The sequence below is a fragment of the Antechinus flavipes genome, chromosome 2 (genome assembly GCF_016432865.1).
Source record: "Antechinus flavipes isolate AdamAnt ecotype Samford, QLD, Australia chromosome 2, AdamAnt_v2, whole genome shotgun sequence".
NCBI lineage: Eukaryota > Metazoa > Chordata > Mammalia > Dasyuromorphia > Dasyuridae > Antechinus > Antechinus flavipes.
Window position 1 is genome coordinate 482,541,798 of NC_067399.1, and position 19,074 is coordinate 482,560,871.

The 19,074-nt window shown below is 33.3% G+C and overlaps 1 protein-coding gene across 1 annotated transcript in view; it reads right to left on the reverse strand.

Moving 5' to 3' along the window:
- ITFG1 (integrin alpha FG-GAP repeat containing 1) overlaps positions 1-19,074 on the reverse strand; it is a 298,986-nt gene that overhangs the window by 259,787 nt on the left and 20,125 nt on the right. The window contains exons 3-5 of the mRNA XM_051979798.1: positions 17,971-18,116; positions 13,830-13,887; positions 4,287-4,361 (exon numbers count right to left, since the gene is read on the reverse strand). Coding sequence (XP_051835758.1) covers positions 4,287-4,361; positions 13,830-13,887; positions 17,971-18,116 — 279 coding nt within the window. The remainder of the gene's footprint in view (positions 1-4,286; positions 4,362-13,829; positions 13,888-17,970; positions 18,117-19,074) is intronic.

Genomic DNA, 19,074 nt, shown 5'->3' on the forward strand with positions numbered 1-19,074 from the left:
AGTAATTGTATATGAATGAAAATATTCCATATAATTTACGTGTAAATTAAAACAAATTAGGACCAAAGTGTGCAGAATACATTTCTATCACAAATTTCATATTTACCTACTTAAATAATAAACTCTTGGGCTTGGTCTATAAGGGGGAAGACAAGGGAATAAGTTTTTATTAAGCGCCTAAGTGCCAAGCACTATGCTAAGCATTTTATAACGTTTATCTTTTGATCCTTAACAACAACTCTGGGATGTAGGTGTTATGATTCCCTCCATTTTATAATTCAGGAAACTGAGGCAGATAGAAGTTAAGTGATTTGCTCAAGGTCATACAATTAGTAAATGTCTGAAGTTAAATTTGAATTTAGGTCCTCTTGACTCCACCCCCAATTCTCTACCTATTGTGTTGTACTTCTAAAGCACAAGCAAATACTCCAGCAGCATAGGAAGATACTGAATAAATGTTAAGTTTGTCCTTGATCAAAATAATAGGTATTTTCATTTTAACATTAAGAGCAAGGATATTCCAAATGCTTGAGTTCTATCAGTTATACATTGTATATTGCTAGTTACTTTGTACTTTGTGATAGATTCAAAAGTAACATTTGTTAAGTGCTATTTGTAAGAAATGTAGCATAATAGTACTTTATTTTAAGTCATTAAAAGATTAGATTAAGGAAGAAGTTGGAGCTTTAAATACTGATTAGCAAAGTTATTAATAATATTAATAGTTTCATTTGAAATCTTTCCTAACCCTTTCTCTCAGTTTTGTACATTGATAATTTGAATTTCATATTTAATAAATTAAAACTATGATTAGGTTCAAAATATTTTTTATTTGAATTTGAAAAAAAAAAATCCTTCTTCCATTGGTGAGAACTTGAAAAAATTCCTTTTATCTCATTCTTCCCAGAACCTCAGTTTGGAGGATAAGTCCCAAACCAGACATTCCTGATTCTCCAACTATTATGCCTCACTTATGTATATTTTTCAGCTTCCCTTTTATAGGAAATCTACCTTATTAGAACATAAGCTCCTGAGGGGAAAAGTAGTCTTTCTTTTTGCTTTAATTTGTGTAACACCAATACTTAGCAAACTACTTAACATGTAGTCTGAAGTTAGAAAGACAAGAGTTCAAATTTGACTTCAGATACTTATTGGCTGGGTGATGCTGGGCAAGTTTATTTGTTTTATTATTGTATTATTAAGTAATAAATTCTTTGGTTATATTAAGAAACTTATGGAATGAAGAAAAAAAATTTCTTAGTTGTGTATCTCTCTTTAAATTTCCAATGACAATGGTAGAAATGCCAAGGATATCATAATTTTTAGAATACCCATAAAACTTTAGTAGTTGGCACTCTAACCATGGGGATCTTTGTCTAATGTCCAATAAAGTGGCACACTCCTGAAAGAAGTAAAATGCATCAATACTAACACTTCTGCTATAAATAAAAGAAGAATTTTTTTTAAAAAATCAGTTAAAGGATGGTCCTTAGAGAGGCAAATAAAGCAATTTTCTTTCATCTTATACCAAAAGAAAAAGAAATATAATTTTGAGAAAATTTGGCTATTTCATCGATGCACAATTGCCAAATGACTAACATGAAGAAAAACTTGCCAAATGACTACATGAAGAAAAACTATGGAAAGAGGTCCATACATGAGTCACCATCTGCTCAGTACATAAAGTCAGAAAGAAATGGTACAAAGAGTTTAACAAAATCCACCCAACCAAGTCAACATATACTTTAATATCTAGTATTCTAGATATGAAGGGTATACACAAAGGAGATGAAAAGGATACATTGTTATTAGGACATGAAAAGGCCTAAGGTTTATATATTGCAAAATCTTAATTCCTATTTTTCTGAATACTAATCTCAAGAAGCAATACAGAAGGTATTAGACATGATAATCACAAAACATTATTATGAATTGTCAGCTTATTATTGACAACAAAAGTCAAAATAAATATAACCATGATAAGATCAGAGGATGATAGATTTAGATATGAAAGAGGCCACACAAGTTACTGAATCTAACTCCTTCTCCTCTTCTCCTCATTTTAGAACTGAGGATACTGAGATGACCTCCAGAAAGCTATTCAGATTAAGATGAGAAGAAATAAATAGGCTATAATTTGGACTATAAGAGAAATACCCATAGCAATAAGATCATAAATCCATTGAAGTACTAAACAATAGCCATATAAATTACATATAAAATATTTATTTTAAAATTTGGATTAAGCAACTTGAAGTAGGAGGATTTCATTTTAAAACCATATTTTCACAGAAGAAATAATAGAAATATGTTGCTAATGTTGGATTAGGAGAAGGGGTATAACTTTATAAAGAGATAGCAAAATATTTCCAATAAATTCCTCATAAAATAAATAGAAAACAAGAGTAACAGTATGGACTATTTTAGCGTTCTTAAATTTCAAAAACATTTTAATTTCCCACGCAGTTATTTTAAATGTTCAGTCACATAATTTAAAAATATTCTGAGTATTTCCTCAATTTTCAAAGAGGAGGTTATTGATTATATGAGTACTATTACTAAGAACTGTGAGAATAAATAAAGTAGACTGGCACCATCCTCCTTTTAATTCCACCTTCTGTCACTCTGAGAACAAATAGGGGTGGAGCTTTCAGAGATGTTAAGGAAGCAAAGAAAATTCTGGAGTAAGAAAGGAATAGATTAGGATTACCTACCTATTGAGTCTTAGTTCCCCAGAAACCTTCCTGAGTAACTCTGATATCCTACAGATAGGGTAATGGGCAATTTTCTCAGAAGAGTCACTTCAGATTCTATTGGATATGGCAGCAGGAACAGGAGAGAACGATTTCCCTCTCACAAACCCTCTAAAATAAGAATATCCAGATACTCCTCTCAAACTGAATTTTGTTTGAGATTTACCTCAATTATGTGTAAATTCACTGTGAGCAATACTAAAGTACTACCTACTATTAGTACTAGTAAAAAAGAAAAATTCAAAATAATAATAATAAGCTAATATTACATAGCCCTTTAAGGTTTGGAAAATGCTGTCCATACATTATCTCATTTGATCTTTAAAACAGTCCAGTGAAGTAGGTGTTATCCGTTTTACAGATAAGGCTTAAGTTACTAAGAGGTTAAATAACTTACCTAGGATCACACAACTAGAGGATACATGAAGTGTAATTCAAATTCAGGGCTTTCTCAAACTAGGTCCTCTGCCACCTAGTTGACTTAAATTTGATTGAACAAGAGTATGGTGCTTTTAAAGAAAACCGTGAATTATGAAAACACATCTGTGAGCTTGTGATCAGTAGATTAAAAAAGTAATAATCAAAAAGAAGTACATATTCCTTATAGCAAGGAAAGAAAATGTATTAGATTTTAGGTATTTGGATGAGACAGTAAAAGGTAAGCCTTTACACCATTCTGAGAGTTAGTACACTGATTTTGTACAAGAAGCAAGAAAATGATATTGCAAGGCTACTGATCTCTTATGAGAAACAGCTTGCCCATAGTTCACTTATTTTTAAATGATCAGAACTGCTCCATTGCAAGGAAAATGCAGTAAAAGACCCCTTCTATACAAGTACTTGGGGAGTGAACAGATGACTAGAAAGTCTGGACAAATGCCATGGAAAACAATGCCCCATAAATTCTGATTATAAGTTTTTGTAACCCTGCCAATGAAAGTTTGAGATCTAGCATAATTAGAAGAGAGTTCCAGTAAAGGTTTATGTTATCTAGAATTTAAATTTTTTTAGATCTGGATTTAATGATTATTTCACTGGTGTAGGGAATTCCCAATGAGGAAATATGTCCTAATAATATAAATCTGCAATTTAAGAGACTTCCAGGGCACTACTCCAAGTAGAATATATCAAAAGGACTTGAACCCACATGTTTCTGACTTTAAGATTTGTTCTCTGTCTTAAAATCCATCATATTTAAATGAAATTCTTCTATCCCTAAACGCACACCTAAAAATCAAATGATTAAATAGTTACTGGTAAATTTCACATTTTTTAATTCTTAGAGAACATGCAAAATGTTCTCAAGTTAAGAAACAATATGCAACCAAATTTATTTTTTGATTAAGGGAATTCCAGGTTTGGAGAAAATACCCTTTTAAAATCTTGGAAATTATGTTCTTATTTATAATGGTTTGAACTTTTCAATGACAGATATAGAGACCAATCTTTAGCTTCACTTTATAGAAATAGTCAAAATAGCACCAATATTTATACAATGTACACTGTCATTTAATTACATTACTATCTACTTACCCGCCTAATAGTATCTGTGGTTGGCTAGATACATTTGTGACACCAAAAATATCAGGGATTAAATCACCATTGAAACTGAAACGAAAAAGAATGAAAAAAAATTAAGTATGTTCTAGAAATTTTATTGAAATCTCACTGTCATTTTAAAGGGAAAGATTATAGTTGCTTCCTTATTAGTATTATCTTTGGAAATTTATTTTATAATCTAAAATCATCTAGTTTGTACCCTAAAAGCATTCAGAGAAATAATCATGTATAAAAATCAACACAGTCTCTTAGGATAGAGGATGTAAAGTAAACCAAACAGAGAAAAAAGTTACATTGAGAAACATACAAATGTTAATAACCCTAACAATAATAATCATAGGATGCAAAGAATCTTTAGTTGTAAGGAACCTTAGATGTAAAATTTTTATATAAAGCCAGGATCACCCCCTATAATATCACTGACAAGTTTTATGCAGACTCTGTTGAACAACTTCAGTAGTTTATTCAGTAGAATAAACTAAATACAGATAGTTCTACTTAAGTTCTTCTTTACATAGGAAAAATATTTATATAAAAGTAACTTATGTTAACTGGAAGAGTAATAAAAATAAACTTAATCTCTCTTTGACAAGGGAGCTTTTCATATTCTGAAAAGACAGGGTTCACTTTCTAAATTGTTAGTTCTTAGTTATAATTCCAAATCCATCATACACACACACACACACACACACACACACACACACACACACAGACACAGACATATACGAATATATATATTCCTTCCCAAAATAATACTCCTGTTATAAACATGTATAATGAAGCAAAAATGTTTTCTACATCTGTTATATATTTCATTCTTTATCATTTAATAGATATCTACATATTTACATATATGTATATAGATATCTATAGATTAATTGATTTATCTATCTAAAACTCTGTGTGTGTGTGTGTGTATGTGTTTCATTCTGTATCTTGAGTCCTTTATCTCTCTATCAAATGGTAGAAAACATAGTTCAATCACTAATCCTTTGAATTGTGGTCAGTGAATGAACTGATCAGAGTTGCTAATTTTTTCAGATGTTTCTATCATTGCATAAATTATTCTGGTTCTGTTCAGGTTTCTTTGAAGTCATCTTTTTCATTGTTTCTTTCAGGGCAATAGTATTCCATCACATTTAAATATCATAACTAGTTCAGTCACTCCTCAATTCAGATCCCCTTTTGACACTAGAAAAAGAGTTCTCAATATTTTTGTGAGATTGTTTTGCTAAAATTAATTGCTGCCTTAATCTGTATTCCTATTAATTCCTCTTTTTTCTCATATCCTTTTCCCTCCTATTTCCCTGCTGAATGAGATATATTTTTGTACCCAATATTGTGTGTATTCTTCTCTCCTTTGATCAGTTCAGATAAAGGTTCAAGTGTCAGTCACTTTCCCCTTCATCCCCACCTTTCTCTCTTCTGTCGTCCCCAGAAGGCCTCATCACTTCACACTTAGCCTGCTGGCATCTGACTATAATAAGTCTCTTCCCACTTCAAAACACATTCCATTCAGCTGCCAAAGTAATTTTCAAAGAGTGAAGGTCTGATCATGCATACCACTCCTCATACCCTACCCAATAAACTTCAATGGCTCCCTAATATCTCCAAGATCCTTTAAGTCCTAACTAGAATTTATCTTCTACAGAAAGTCTTTCCCAACTCCTCTTAATTTTAGAACTTACCCTTTACTAATAATTTTCCATTTAACCTCTACAAATCTTCTTTATACATGTATTTGTTTATTGCCTTCCCTATTTCCTCTTTTTTTCTATTTTCATAGTAGGCCTTAATAAATGCTTAATGACTATGTAGACATCTACTTGTGTACCCTGATTTTGTGAGATAATTATCCTCCTAACTTTCCTCCCCCTATAAATGTCTTTCTCTTCCTCTCTCTTTCCATTCTTCTTTTAAGATTATGAGGGCATAACAGAACCACTCCCAAGACTGTCTAATTAGACTCCTTCTATAATCCCTGATAATAGGGTTCAGAAGAGATACATTTTTTATCTACCCATACTAGAATGTAAATAGTTTTTCTTTCTATAGTCCTTTATCATGTGTGTTTATGCTTATTTTTTTAATGTTTCTCTTAACTTTTGTGTGTTTAACTTCAAAGTTTCTATATAACTCTGGTCTTTTCATTAGGAATGCTTTAAAATTTTTTATTTCTTTAAAAGTCTACTTTTCTCCTCGATATAATTATACTCTATTTTTCTGGTAAGTTGTTTTTATCTGTAAATCTATTCTTATCTTTTGCTTTTTAGGAATACTTCTCTCCTTTAAAGTATAGCTGATAAATCATGTGTGATCCTGACTGCAGTTCATTGGAACTTTTTATTCTCCCTCTAACTGCTTGTATTATTTTTTCTTGGATTAGTAAACTCTGGATTTTGGCTATAATGTTCCTAAAAGTTTATTTAATTAATCATATTTCGATTTTTTTTCCTCTTCCATTTGTTTTTCAAGTCACTTGTTTTTGTTATGAAATATCTTACATTTTCTTCTATTTCTTCATTTTTAATATTTCTTATCTTCTCATAGAAACATTGATTATATTTGTTCCATTCTAATTTTCAGGGGATTAGTTACTTGGACAAAATTTTGTATCTCCTGTGCAAACTATAAAAATTCTTTCTTTCAGAGCTCTCATTTTTTTCTCTATTTTTTCCCTCTAGCATTCTCATGTCATTGATGAAACATTTTTTGACTCTTCTAAACCTCTTGCTTCATGTCTTCATGATCCTTGCTGCTCTAGTAGAATTTTAGTAGAATTTCAATTTGTACCTAATCTGTATTTTGAGACTTTACTTAGATGTTTTGGAGTTATTGTCTTCTTGTGAGTTTGTTTCATAAGTATCCTTGTCACAATAGCTTTTCTTTTTCTTACATGATAAAATATTTTTTGGGTCATTTGCTTATTTTTCCAGCTTACTTCTGACCTTGCACTTGATATTAGTGCCAAGGAAGGTTTTCTGCTACTTTCTTGGGTTAGTGAGCATTTTGTTGTTACAGGGTCTTCAGAACATCTCAAACTGGGAAACTGAATTTTCAATGTTCTCCAGGTGATCTGATCCAGGGTAAAGTTTGATTGTTAGATCTTTACAGGTTCTTGATCTGTGTTTGGATATGTGCAAAAGCAGAATGCTGCTTGACTCAGTCACTCTCAAGCAGCTTAGAAAATCAATTAACTTAGACTGATAGAATTGCAGTTTCCCCTTTGGTCTGGCATTCATGCTCTGTCATTCTTCTGTAAGCCTAAAGGCTTCAGAGATACATCATTGTCTTGCTTCTGAATTGGCTCTTTTCTTTATAATACAGAGCCTTGTATTGGGGTCAGAAGGTAGGTAGGGAGCTCTTTTGGATCTGTGATCCTGGAACTGAGTGGTGGATAACAAAGTTGCGAGTTGGCACTTTCCCCCCAGCAAAGTATCCCAATACGTGTCTGGGGGTGCTTCAACACAGATCATGGATCTCCACTTGCTTTTGTACTATGCTTTCCTTTAGCACCAGAATGTCCACATGCAGAGCTCCTGGCTTGACTCTGTCCCTAGTATCCACAGATCTCTCAGTCTCTCTATAAGGAACATGATTCACTATTACTTTGTCTTGGGTTTTCCCATTAGAATTTGCTCTGGTATGTTTTCTAGATTTATTTGGAGAAATTTGCTGTACTTTTGGCTTCTTAAGTAAATTCTGTCTCTCCCCACCTTCACTCTAGCATATCAGGATGTTTTTCAAATATCATTGAGCAGTCAAGCTAACCTAGCTGAAGCGTCAAATTACTTGAAAGAAAGACAGAAGGATTTGTTGTGTAAATCAAGTCAACAACGAACCAATCAACTAACAGTTAAGTTACTTGCTAATCATCTGCTATGTGCCATGCATTGTGTTAAGATGCTGGGGATACAGAAAAAGTCAAAAAGCCCTGTCCTAAAGGAGCTCCCCCCACCCCCACCACCATTTTGATCAATATCTTCCTTCAGATGCTAGTAGAGACAGACTAGGATCCTGAACCCCAGAGCCTTCAGAACAGCAATGTTCCACAAACACCTGCTTCTAGCCCAGTTACTGTAGCCATCATTGAGGAAAGAAATCATTAGAAAAAAGGAGCCCCACCTTCCTCTTCACCACAGCAATAACAGCTGACCAATTGCTACCAACAATTAGGCACAAGAACCCTGGCATCACCCTCCAGACTACTAGTTCTGCTTCTAGCCTAGACTTTTACACCCATCATACAAGAAAACAACCCCCAAAGAGAAAGTACTAGCCATTCCCATCTTCTATTGACAGAGGGATATGCCAGTCTAGCTGAAGCACCAGAGCACACTGGCAGGATTAGAGGCAAAATGTGCCAAGAAAGTCAAACCACCACAGCTATCTTTACCATCATCTGCCATCAGACTCTGATGCTGACAACCCAGGAAACTGATTCCAAGAGCTTTAACGATAGCTTTGTTTTAAGCCTGGTGCCCTCAACTATCATTCTAGAAAGCAAACTCTGGTAAAATGCTGTGTGCCAATTGCTCCTTCAGGTACTAAACTACGACTACTGAAAATGCAGAAATTCTTGCCCCCAAAGTGTTTGGCACCATTAAATAGTTCATCATCAAAAGCTGATGGAAATCACATTAAAGAGGCAACTACATATGTTTTGCTGTTGCATTCTAAGGATTATGAGTCTTTTTCATCAGAATGATAGCTGAAATCTTCTCTATGTGTTCTTTCTTCATTAGAAGATTAGAGCTTACTGGAAATGTCATACTTTTCTATTTTTATCCCTGACATTCAGCACACTGTTTTGTACATAGTAAGTGCTTAATAAATGTTTCATTTATTCATTTACTCAAGTTACCCAGAATTGAACACAATTTTCCAGTTATAGCCTAGCTAATTTAGCCTATAATGTGCTATTATTGCTTATGTTTTGAATATCATACTTCCTTAAATATGTGCTGACAACACATTAGTTTTTTGGACAGTGTTAGTACTCTACTGATTCAATATTGAGTGTTCGGTTCATTAGACCTCTAAATTTTTTTTTACATAAATAGCTATATCACCCTGCACTTCAGTTGTGGATTTTTAAAAATGTAAGTAATACTTATCCTTAAAGCTTAAATTACAGCAATTCCTGTGAAATTGCATCTTGTTACATTTTGCCCCTCATTCTAGCTTGTTTAGATCATTCTGTATCTTGATTTTGCCATTTAGTGAATTAGTTATCCTTGTCAGCTCCATGTCATTTGCAAACATGATAAACATAATATCTTCATGCAAGTCATAAATAAAAATGTTAAATCAGACTGATCCTTAAAATCATTAATAATTCCCACTCACTTGATGTATAATTTTGACCTTGGTAAGTCAAAGGAAGGCAACAGCAGAAAAAAAAATTCCATACATATAATTATTATCCCAGATTATTTTCCCAATTTCCTTTTTTCCTTTTCCTTCCTTTGTAATACACAAAATTATATCACTTTTTATTCATTGCTAAGTATTGTTTGTTTATTCTTCTTTACTTTTTCATTTATATGGTCATACTATGTACTGTTTGTTAAAAACTATTTTTTCTCTGCATTAATTCCTACAATTCATTCCAGATTTCCTCATATTCCTGATACTGCTTGATCATTAAAAAAAAAAAAAGTTTATTCTCAATTCAATTAACTTAAAAAGTTCTGCAAGGCAGAAAAGAAAAAGATTATGTTTCACATATGTTTCACGTGAAGCCTTAAATATCAATTCTTTGTTTAGAGGCAGCTAGATGAAAAAGTGGATAAAATGCTGGATGTGGAGTAAGGAGGACCTTAGTCCAAGTCCAGCCTCAGACATTTATTAGATGCATATACTTGGGCATGCACTTAAGCTCTGTCTATCTCAGTTTCCCTAAGTGAAAAAGGGGGTAATTTACCTCCCTGAATTTTTGTGAAGGTCAAATGAAGTAATACTTTTAAAATGCTTAGCATAGTACCTGGTACACAGTAAGCACTCTATAAGTACCTGCTATTCATCATCATCATCATCGTCATTGTCATAACACTTAGCATAAAGTCTGGCATATAGTAGGCACTTAACTAAATGTCTGTTTCCTTTTTTTTTCTTGCTTCTATTATGTAAACTTGCTTTAAAAAAAATCTTATAGATTCAACATTTTACTTTCAAAGCTTTCCTACTTGCCAATTTCCTTCTGACCTTCTTTTCATTTCTGTTTTCTTCTACGCATTTAAAAAATGCTCTGAAGACCTTTTTTTCTTTTTCTAAAATTTGGCAAACTATTCTTATTTCTTTTGACCTCATCACCTATAAGAATCCTCCCCATATCTCCATCACATTAACGAAGTGTGAGATGCTACCTGGTACAATGGATGGAGAGGAGGTAGCTGAATTAGGAAGCTTTGGGTTTAAAGTCCTATCTATTATACCTACTAGTGCTGGATGCTGGGCAAAATTACTTACACATACTCTCTAAAAGTGTGAAATGGAGAAAAAGGGTCACTGTTTATTGGAAAAAGTTCCTCACCAGGAGCACCTTAAAGAGAGGAAATTATATGTCTGGTAAATATGCACATGCACACATGTATATACCTCATAATTTATTCAAACAGCCCCCATATAACTAGCCAAGTCCCAGTAGTACACAAACCCTTTCCATGCTCATTTTCTACCCTGTTGCTGTTTCCTCTTACATCTGTATATGTCTTGATATACATAGTTGTTTTATGTTGTCTCCCCTATCAACTTGAGAGCAGGGACTAAACTTTTTTTTGCCATTTTTTTGTATACTCAAGTGCACAGTGCCTCTTAGAAAGTAGGAGCTTAATAAATTCTTGTAAGTCTGCAAGTGATATCTGACACAATTAAAGATGAAAGATCTTTGAGATTTCTATCTTGAGGGAGATACCTTACTCCATGCCATAGAAAGCCTTGGGGCAAAATGAGCTTGGCTGATGACTAGCAGATAAGCACTTTAAATATGTGAAACCTTTTTATAACCAATTAGCTCCAGGATCTCATCATGGTCACCAAGAAGAAGAGGTCTATCATGTGGCCTATTCTTGCATCCTAACTTCATCTCATATTCTTATCAGTTTTTATTCTTCAGGGAATCAATAACCAAATCAGCATTATCAATGCTTACCTAAACAGAATGATCATCTACTAATATGATTCAATTCAATTGATTGCCTGGGTTAAACTCTCTTCCCCTGACTATTATTCTTCCTGATTTCCTCCTACTTTTTTAATGTCAACTTCAACTCCATCTCACTGTACCTCTGTCCACTCTGCTTTTGGAACCCCAGTTCTACTGCTAACAAATTACTCTTTATATAGAAGATATGTGCCCTACTCCTGGAAATTACTTTCTAAATTTTTATAATTAGTTTACTATGTATGGTTGTCCAGCTACTGTTTCATTTTTGATTTTGTGTATCTAGATCTCAAAACAGTGCCTATCCAAAGGTTAATAAATGCGCCTTCTAAAGGTTAACAAATGCATGCTGAACTGAATTACAGCTGAATATTGAATTTGCCTTCAATTACTTGAAATTATAAACAATGCTGTTTTAAAAATCATGAATCTTTTTTTTATAACAATTTCAGGGTATATTATCAACAATGGCAGTAGAGGATCAAAGGGTACAGAGATTTATGTACCTTTTATTATGTGCTTCCAAATTGCTTTCCCAAAGTATCACTATAAGATTATAATTTAACCAACAATAAATATATACCTCTCTCTACATCTCTGCTAAAACTAGTTTACTATTAAAAAATTTTTTTCTACCAATATGATGTGCATGAGATATTAGTGGTTTTGGTTTTTTTAATATGTTTATCCCATTGATTATCACTGAGATTGCTTATTTTTCAGGTAACAAATGATAATTTGTGTCTCCTCTTTTATAAAGTTTATATCTCTTTTCAAATTATTAATAAGAAGTTGCCATTGTAGTCAACAGTAACTTATGTTTTAGATGTAATTTTTTTCTTTCACATTTTCTATAAATTTGCCATAAATACTTTTCCCAAGTTATTTTTATTTCGAAATTAACCACTGTTAAGAGCTTTGGGACTGGAGTCGTAAAGACTTATTTCAAATCTGGCCTGAGATATCTGAAAGGTAGGGGCCCCTGTGCAAGTTACTTAGCCTGTGTCTCAGTTTCTTTATGTAAAATAGCAACAATTATAGTATCTCTTTTGCAGAGTTGTGAAGATAAAATGTGATAATATTTGTAAAGTGACCTGCACCTCAAAATTTAAATAAAAGCTGGCTATTAGTATTATTTGCTTTTGTTATATAGAAAATTATTACTTTAATGTAAACAATTATGCCAACTTTGTCTCTAATAACAACTCTTATTTAATAGAAACAAAGCAGTTTCCTCTCTATAAGCAGAGGAACACTGTGAAGAAAACTCTCCCTGACAATGCAGATTGGCTACTTCTTTGCATCTTACAGTTCCAGACAGCTGACTAGAGCACTTAAGAGGTTAACTCATTTGTCTGAGGTCACAAGCTTAGAATGTGTCAGAAGCAGTACTGGAACCTGGTCCTCCTGATTTCTAGGGTGGCCGGTTATTCACTACACTATTCTGTGTTTCCATAACTAAATGAATACATAATCTCATTTTTTCTACCTTCTTATAGGACTTCTTATGCTTAACTTTTTGATCCAGTTGGAATTCATTGATATATCTGGTATAATATACATGGGTCTATTTCTTACTTCATTGCTAATCAGTTCCTCACAGCATTTGTTTAAAAATGCATTCCAGCACCAGCCCTGAAGTCAGAAGGACCTGAGTTCAAATCTGATCCCAGACACTCAACACTTCCTAGCTGTGTGACCCTGGGCAATTTACTTAACCCCAATTGCCTCAGGGGAAAAATGCATTCCAAGTTTTTATTTTCTATTGATTAATCAAACAATAATATTTTGAATGTATTTGGTTAGCAAGTAGTATCTCTAATGTGTTCACTGATCCATTTCTCTCTTGCCAAATGGTTCTGGTGAAATCTATTTTGTATTATGCCTTAAAAGTTCTACATTACAAGAGTACCTCTTCTAAATTTTAGCCTTAAGATCTTTCTGCATCTTACAAGAAAACCCTGTACCTACCCTTCAAGCCCCATTTGAAACAAACCCAAATTTTCTTTCTAAAAATAATTATCCTGAATTAGTACTTTTTTTTGGTAAAGCATTATTCCCAAATTCAGAATTCCTCTATAAGCAATTTAGTCAAAATAAATGAATGGTTAATTTTGTAAATATTACTTCTCTTTCTCCCAGTGTTTGTTTTTTCATTTTATTTTCTTTTGATGATGGGATGCTAGATTTAAACCATGTGAATAACATTACTTACAATCAAAAGAATAAAAAAGTTTATAATATAGTACACTTAGTTTCAATACTTGACAGCATAATTTCATATCTGATAAGAATTAATTTTACTTGAATAAGTTTTAAGTTATTATAGAGAAGCCATAGCAGATACTTACTCCATAATTAGTGGTTCATCATGAAATGTCCTATTGAAAATAGTCTTATTGTGAGGATCTGAAAAAAAGTAAATTAATAGGATCAGGTATCTGACATACTTTGACAACTAGACTCTAAAAGGAAATATCACAGCTGACCCTTTCTCTCCATTCACAAAGCCACCGCCTCAATTTAGGTCTGCAGAACCAATTTTTGAAACAGCTTCCTAATTTATTTCCCTCCTTTAAGTCCCTTTCCAAACAATTTATTTTCTACACAGCTGCCAATATAATTTCCCTTAAATGCAGACTGGGCCTATGGAGAAGGAGGGAAACTATTCCATCCCACTTCACTGCTTAGATTTGCCACCTCATCCCAATAATTTGCTAAGTCTGTTCAAGGAAGAACATTCCCATTCCATTTCTCTCTCTACCAATCATTAATCTATGGGAACTTATTTTACAAAGATTAACACTCACCCACACCATCATCCTCACCTGTCCCAATGACTGAACTCCTGGTTATCACTCTAGTGCTGCCTGCTCCCGTATTCTCATTCTCCACAGTCCAACCTCTCTCCTTCCTGCGACCCCACTGTCCACCAAATCTCTAAGCTTCCTACTTCTTTCACTGTGCTCTTTGGGAGGCCTGTTCCACAGGTAATAAATGTACTTTTGTCTTAAATATTTTCCTTTCTTGATCCTTCTATTTTCTTAAAATCACTGAAATCTTTACCTGATATTGACCAAAAAATTGAGGCTACTCATTGAAAACTCACTTTTTCTCCCTATTTCTTACTTCACATCTCTCAGAAGTTTTTGAGCGCTATTTTCTGCTTCACCCCATCTCATCTGAAGAAGTGGCTCTTCTCCTTGCCAGTTTATATGTACATGGGATCATATTCTATGCCATCTTCCCAGTCAGATTACTTCTATCTTCTCCACACCCTCAATAATCTTCAATATCTTCCTATAAACTGGCTCTTTCTTACTGCCTATAAACTATTAACTACAAACAATTCATGTATCCCCTACATCCTCAAAAAAAATGCTCATTTTATTCTTCCATCTCTGCTAACCTTTGTCCCTTATCTCTCCTGCCTTTTGTGATTAAACTCCATGAGAAGCTCCTTTACAATAGATGCCTACAATTCCTCTCCTCTTACATTCTTCTTAAACCTCTACAGCAGGGCTTCTGACCTCATTGTTCAACCCAAATTATTCTCTCCAAAGTTACCAATGACCTAGTAACTGTCAAATCTAATGGTTTTTAATCGGTTCTCTTCCTTCTTAATTTCTCTGTAGCTCCTAACACAGGTGATCACTCTCTTCTTGATACTCTCTTTTTCTGTAGGTTAGTTAGACACACTTCCTCCTGGTTCTCCTCCAACTTGTCTAATTACTCCTTCTCAATTCTCTTTTGTATTACTTCTTTCAAGTGAGGCCTTTGTTTATAAATAGTAAATGTTCTTCAAGGTTCTGTCCTGGTCCCTCTTTTCTTCTCCTCAATTATTTCACTCAGTGATCTCTTAAGCTTCCATAGATTTAATTCTTTTTAATCTCTTTAATTCTTAAAAATTTTTCTGTGCAAAAGAGTCCCAGATTTCCTTATCCAACCCTAACCCTCTCCTGACTTACAATCCTATATTTCCAAATAAATACTAGACATTTCTAACTATATGTCCTATGGACAGCTTGATTTCAACTTGTTCAAAATTGAACTCATTTATCTTCCCTTTTTATCTTTTCAAGTTTTTGCCTCTTCCTGTTATTACTATCAGAGGCACCACCATCCTCCCAGTTAGCAATGCTTATAATGTAAGTATTATCCTCTACTCCTCACTATCTCTCATCTCCAATATTTAATCTGTTGCCAAGTCTTAGGAAGGATATATCTTCATACCTCTTTTTCTCTAATGACATTGCCATTTACCCAGGTGCAGAATCTCATCATATCACACATGGACTACTGCAATAACTCACTGGTTGGTCTTCCTGTCACAACTTTCTCCCTATTCTATTCACCTGTTAAATTCATTTTCTTAAATTATAAGTCTGACCATATCATCTCTCTTACTCAATAAACTGCAGTGGCTCTCTATCAACCTCCCTGATTGAATAAAAAATACTGTTTATCATTCAAAATTTTTCATAGCACCCCTCTTACTTTTCTAACCCCTTATATTTTACTCCCCCACCATGTATTCTGCAATCAAGTGGCACTAGTCCCCAAGTTATTCCTCACATAAAACACTCTATCTCCTGACTTTATTTTCACTAAATATACCTCATACCTAAAATTTTCTCCCTCTACCACAGTGCCTCCCTCACTTTCCAAGTTCCAGATAAAAATCCCATTATCTATATCTGATATGGAATTGCTTTCAGTTATTCAAATTTATGATGTGACCTTTTACATCAACTTTATACATCTATTTGATACTTACTTCATATAAGATGTTGGTTAAATTTCATTTTTTTCCATATTGCTATCCAATTTTCCCAACAGTTTTTAATCAAATTGCTAAGATCCTTATGTTTAATAGAACACTACATTATATGACTGATTGATCTTTAATTTCTTTTATTACTCTGTCCTGGGCTTTTCTTCTTTTTCAGGATCTCTTCCTAGTGATCTAGTTAGATCTTTTTTTTTTTTTTTAAGTAATCACATCAACTCTTTTAAGTTCAATTATTATCTGCAAATAGATAATATCAAAACCTATATATTTAGCTCTAATCTCTCTTCTGAACTCTAGTACTACATGACTGCTTGCAAGATATCTACAAGTTGGATGTCTCATAGATAATTGAAACTCAACATATCTTAAAAAAAAAAAAAAAGATCTTATAATCTTTTCCCCCCAGATCCATATCATTCTCCAAACTTCCCTAATTCTATTGAGGACAGTACCATTACTACATCAACCAAAGTTCATAACCTCAGAGTTATCCTTGACTTTTTATTCTCTCTAATTCCTGATTTCTAATCATTTCCCAAGTTTTGTAAATTATACCTCTGTACTTCCCATATTTGGCTATTCTTGATCTCAGAGGCTTGATCATCTCTTATCTAGATCATTACAATATACTCCTAAGTGATTTCCCTTCTTTTAGTCTCTCCTTTCCCCATTTCATTTTCCATGTATCTGCCAATAGATTTCCTTAAGGATTGGTCTGAACATAACTTTTCAAGACCTTTCACATGCTAGCCTTTTAAATCTATTTTTCTAGACTTGTTTTACATTGATCTTGTTATACTTCGTGTTTCAACCACTGTTGCCCAAACTCAGCTCTTGATGTGCTATTTTCCATGCATTTGAAAGGGTGTTTTCAATTCTAAGCATATTTCTTGGAATCTCATTTCATTGAAGCTCAGCATGTGTTACTTTACTGAACACCCTTTCTGACCCCCCTAATTCTCTAGTTGTTACTACTGTTTCTTTCCTCAAATTATTTTGTATTTACTTATCTGTTTAAATATTGAATCTTACAGGAAAGTATAAGCTCTTTAAATGTAGGAATTTTTATTTATGTCTGAATACTTTGAGACGAGGCCATTTCCAGTTATATCTTTTCACTGGGCCCATATGGATCAGTAAGACAAAATGAAGATGGTAACCTGGTACAACCTTCCTTTACTTAACTCCACTGGATGTCATGTTATTATCTCTCTGATGTCATGGTCCCTTCAAGAATGGAGGACAAATAGCAACAATTTAGATAAAGCTTAGTGCCTTGTCCATAACAAGGGACTTGAAAATGCTTGCTGAATCAAAAAGAATTAACTTAAGCAAGAAAACTGCATATAATACAAACTTTTCTTAAATATAATTTTTTTCTCTGATTGTATTCTACAGTCAACATTACCAATTTTCATTTTCTTCTGGAGAAGTGATTATATAAAAAAGAGAGACTTCCATAGGTATAATCCTTTGTCACTTTAGTTAGAAAAGTAACCTGAACATTGAATGGGGGGAAAAGTGTATAATTGCTGTTTAAATCTTACACACATAGCTAATCATAACCACAAAACTATATATCTGTGAACTATGATTAGAATCATAATTCTATTGTATTCAGGTTAAAAGTAGAAGGAACATTGCTTACTTCAATATCCATTGATAAATTATATAATAGTATATGGTATAAATATACTTACTTAATGTTTGATTTTGTCCCCAGAAGATAACAACTAATAACTCATTGTTGGCATGATTTTTGGGAAGATATGTTAAGAGGACATCCATTTGTGAATCTCCATCATAGTCACCAGGAACTACACTTGTTATCAATGAACTTTGATTCCTAAAAAATAGTTTTAACTTTTTTGTTAAGGCATATTATGGAAGGAAGCATCTATATTTACTTTATTTTGGAGTATTATCCATGCAAAATATAGTTATACAACTGATATGCTTTTCATACATACTACAAAGAATAATTAAAATTTTGTTTTATGGGTGGTAAGGAGGTTGTATAAGCAAAATAAAGTCAGAGGAATTAAACCTGGAACCTAAGCTTAATTTTGTATTATTAAATTTAAAACACTCTTAACTGATATCTTACTCAAAGCCACAAAAAAATCTAGTTTTGCCTAATTTAAATTTGATTCCATCAGGTTAAAATAACAAAGTTTTTGTTATCACAAGATACTATCCTTAGTGCAAAGAGTACCAGAAAAAAAAAAGCAACAGTTCCTGCCTTCAGGAAACATTTCCTTATTTCCTTCCTTCCTTCCTTCCCTCTCTCCTTCCCTCCCTCTCTTCTTTTTCTCTTTCTTTCTTTTTCTTTTTCTTTCTTTCTTTCTTTCTTGTGAAGGAAGGAGAAGAGGAAAGGGAGAGGCAAGAAGGAATCAAGGAAGGCTTCACTAGGCAGCAGCTTGCCCAAACGGGAATGGTAGAGTTTTGATAGAAAAATATGGCATAAAAAGTATTATTGGTAGAGGAAACAGTCTAAATGAGCAGCAAAGGTCTGGATATGAGAGTGTGCAGGTCAGATGAAAAAATGGGAAATGGTTCAAGTTGACTAGGGTGCATGATTTGAGAGGGACATTAGTGTTATAAAGTTAGAAAGATTGGTTGAGACCAGCTCTTGAACTACTTTGAATGTTAATTATTTTACAGATACTAAGGAATCATAGAAGTAGTGGAGTAAAGAGATCATAGCTACTCTCTGGGAAAATTAAATAAGGGCGAGAAAAGATAATAAAACATTCCCTTCTTTCAGTAAAAAGGGGTGAAAGAAACTGCATGGGTAAAATGTT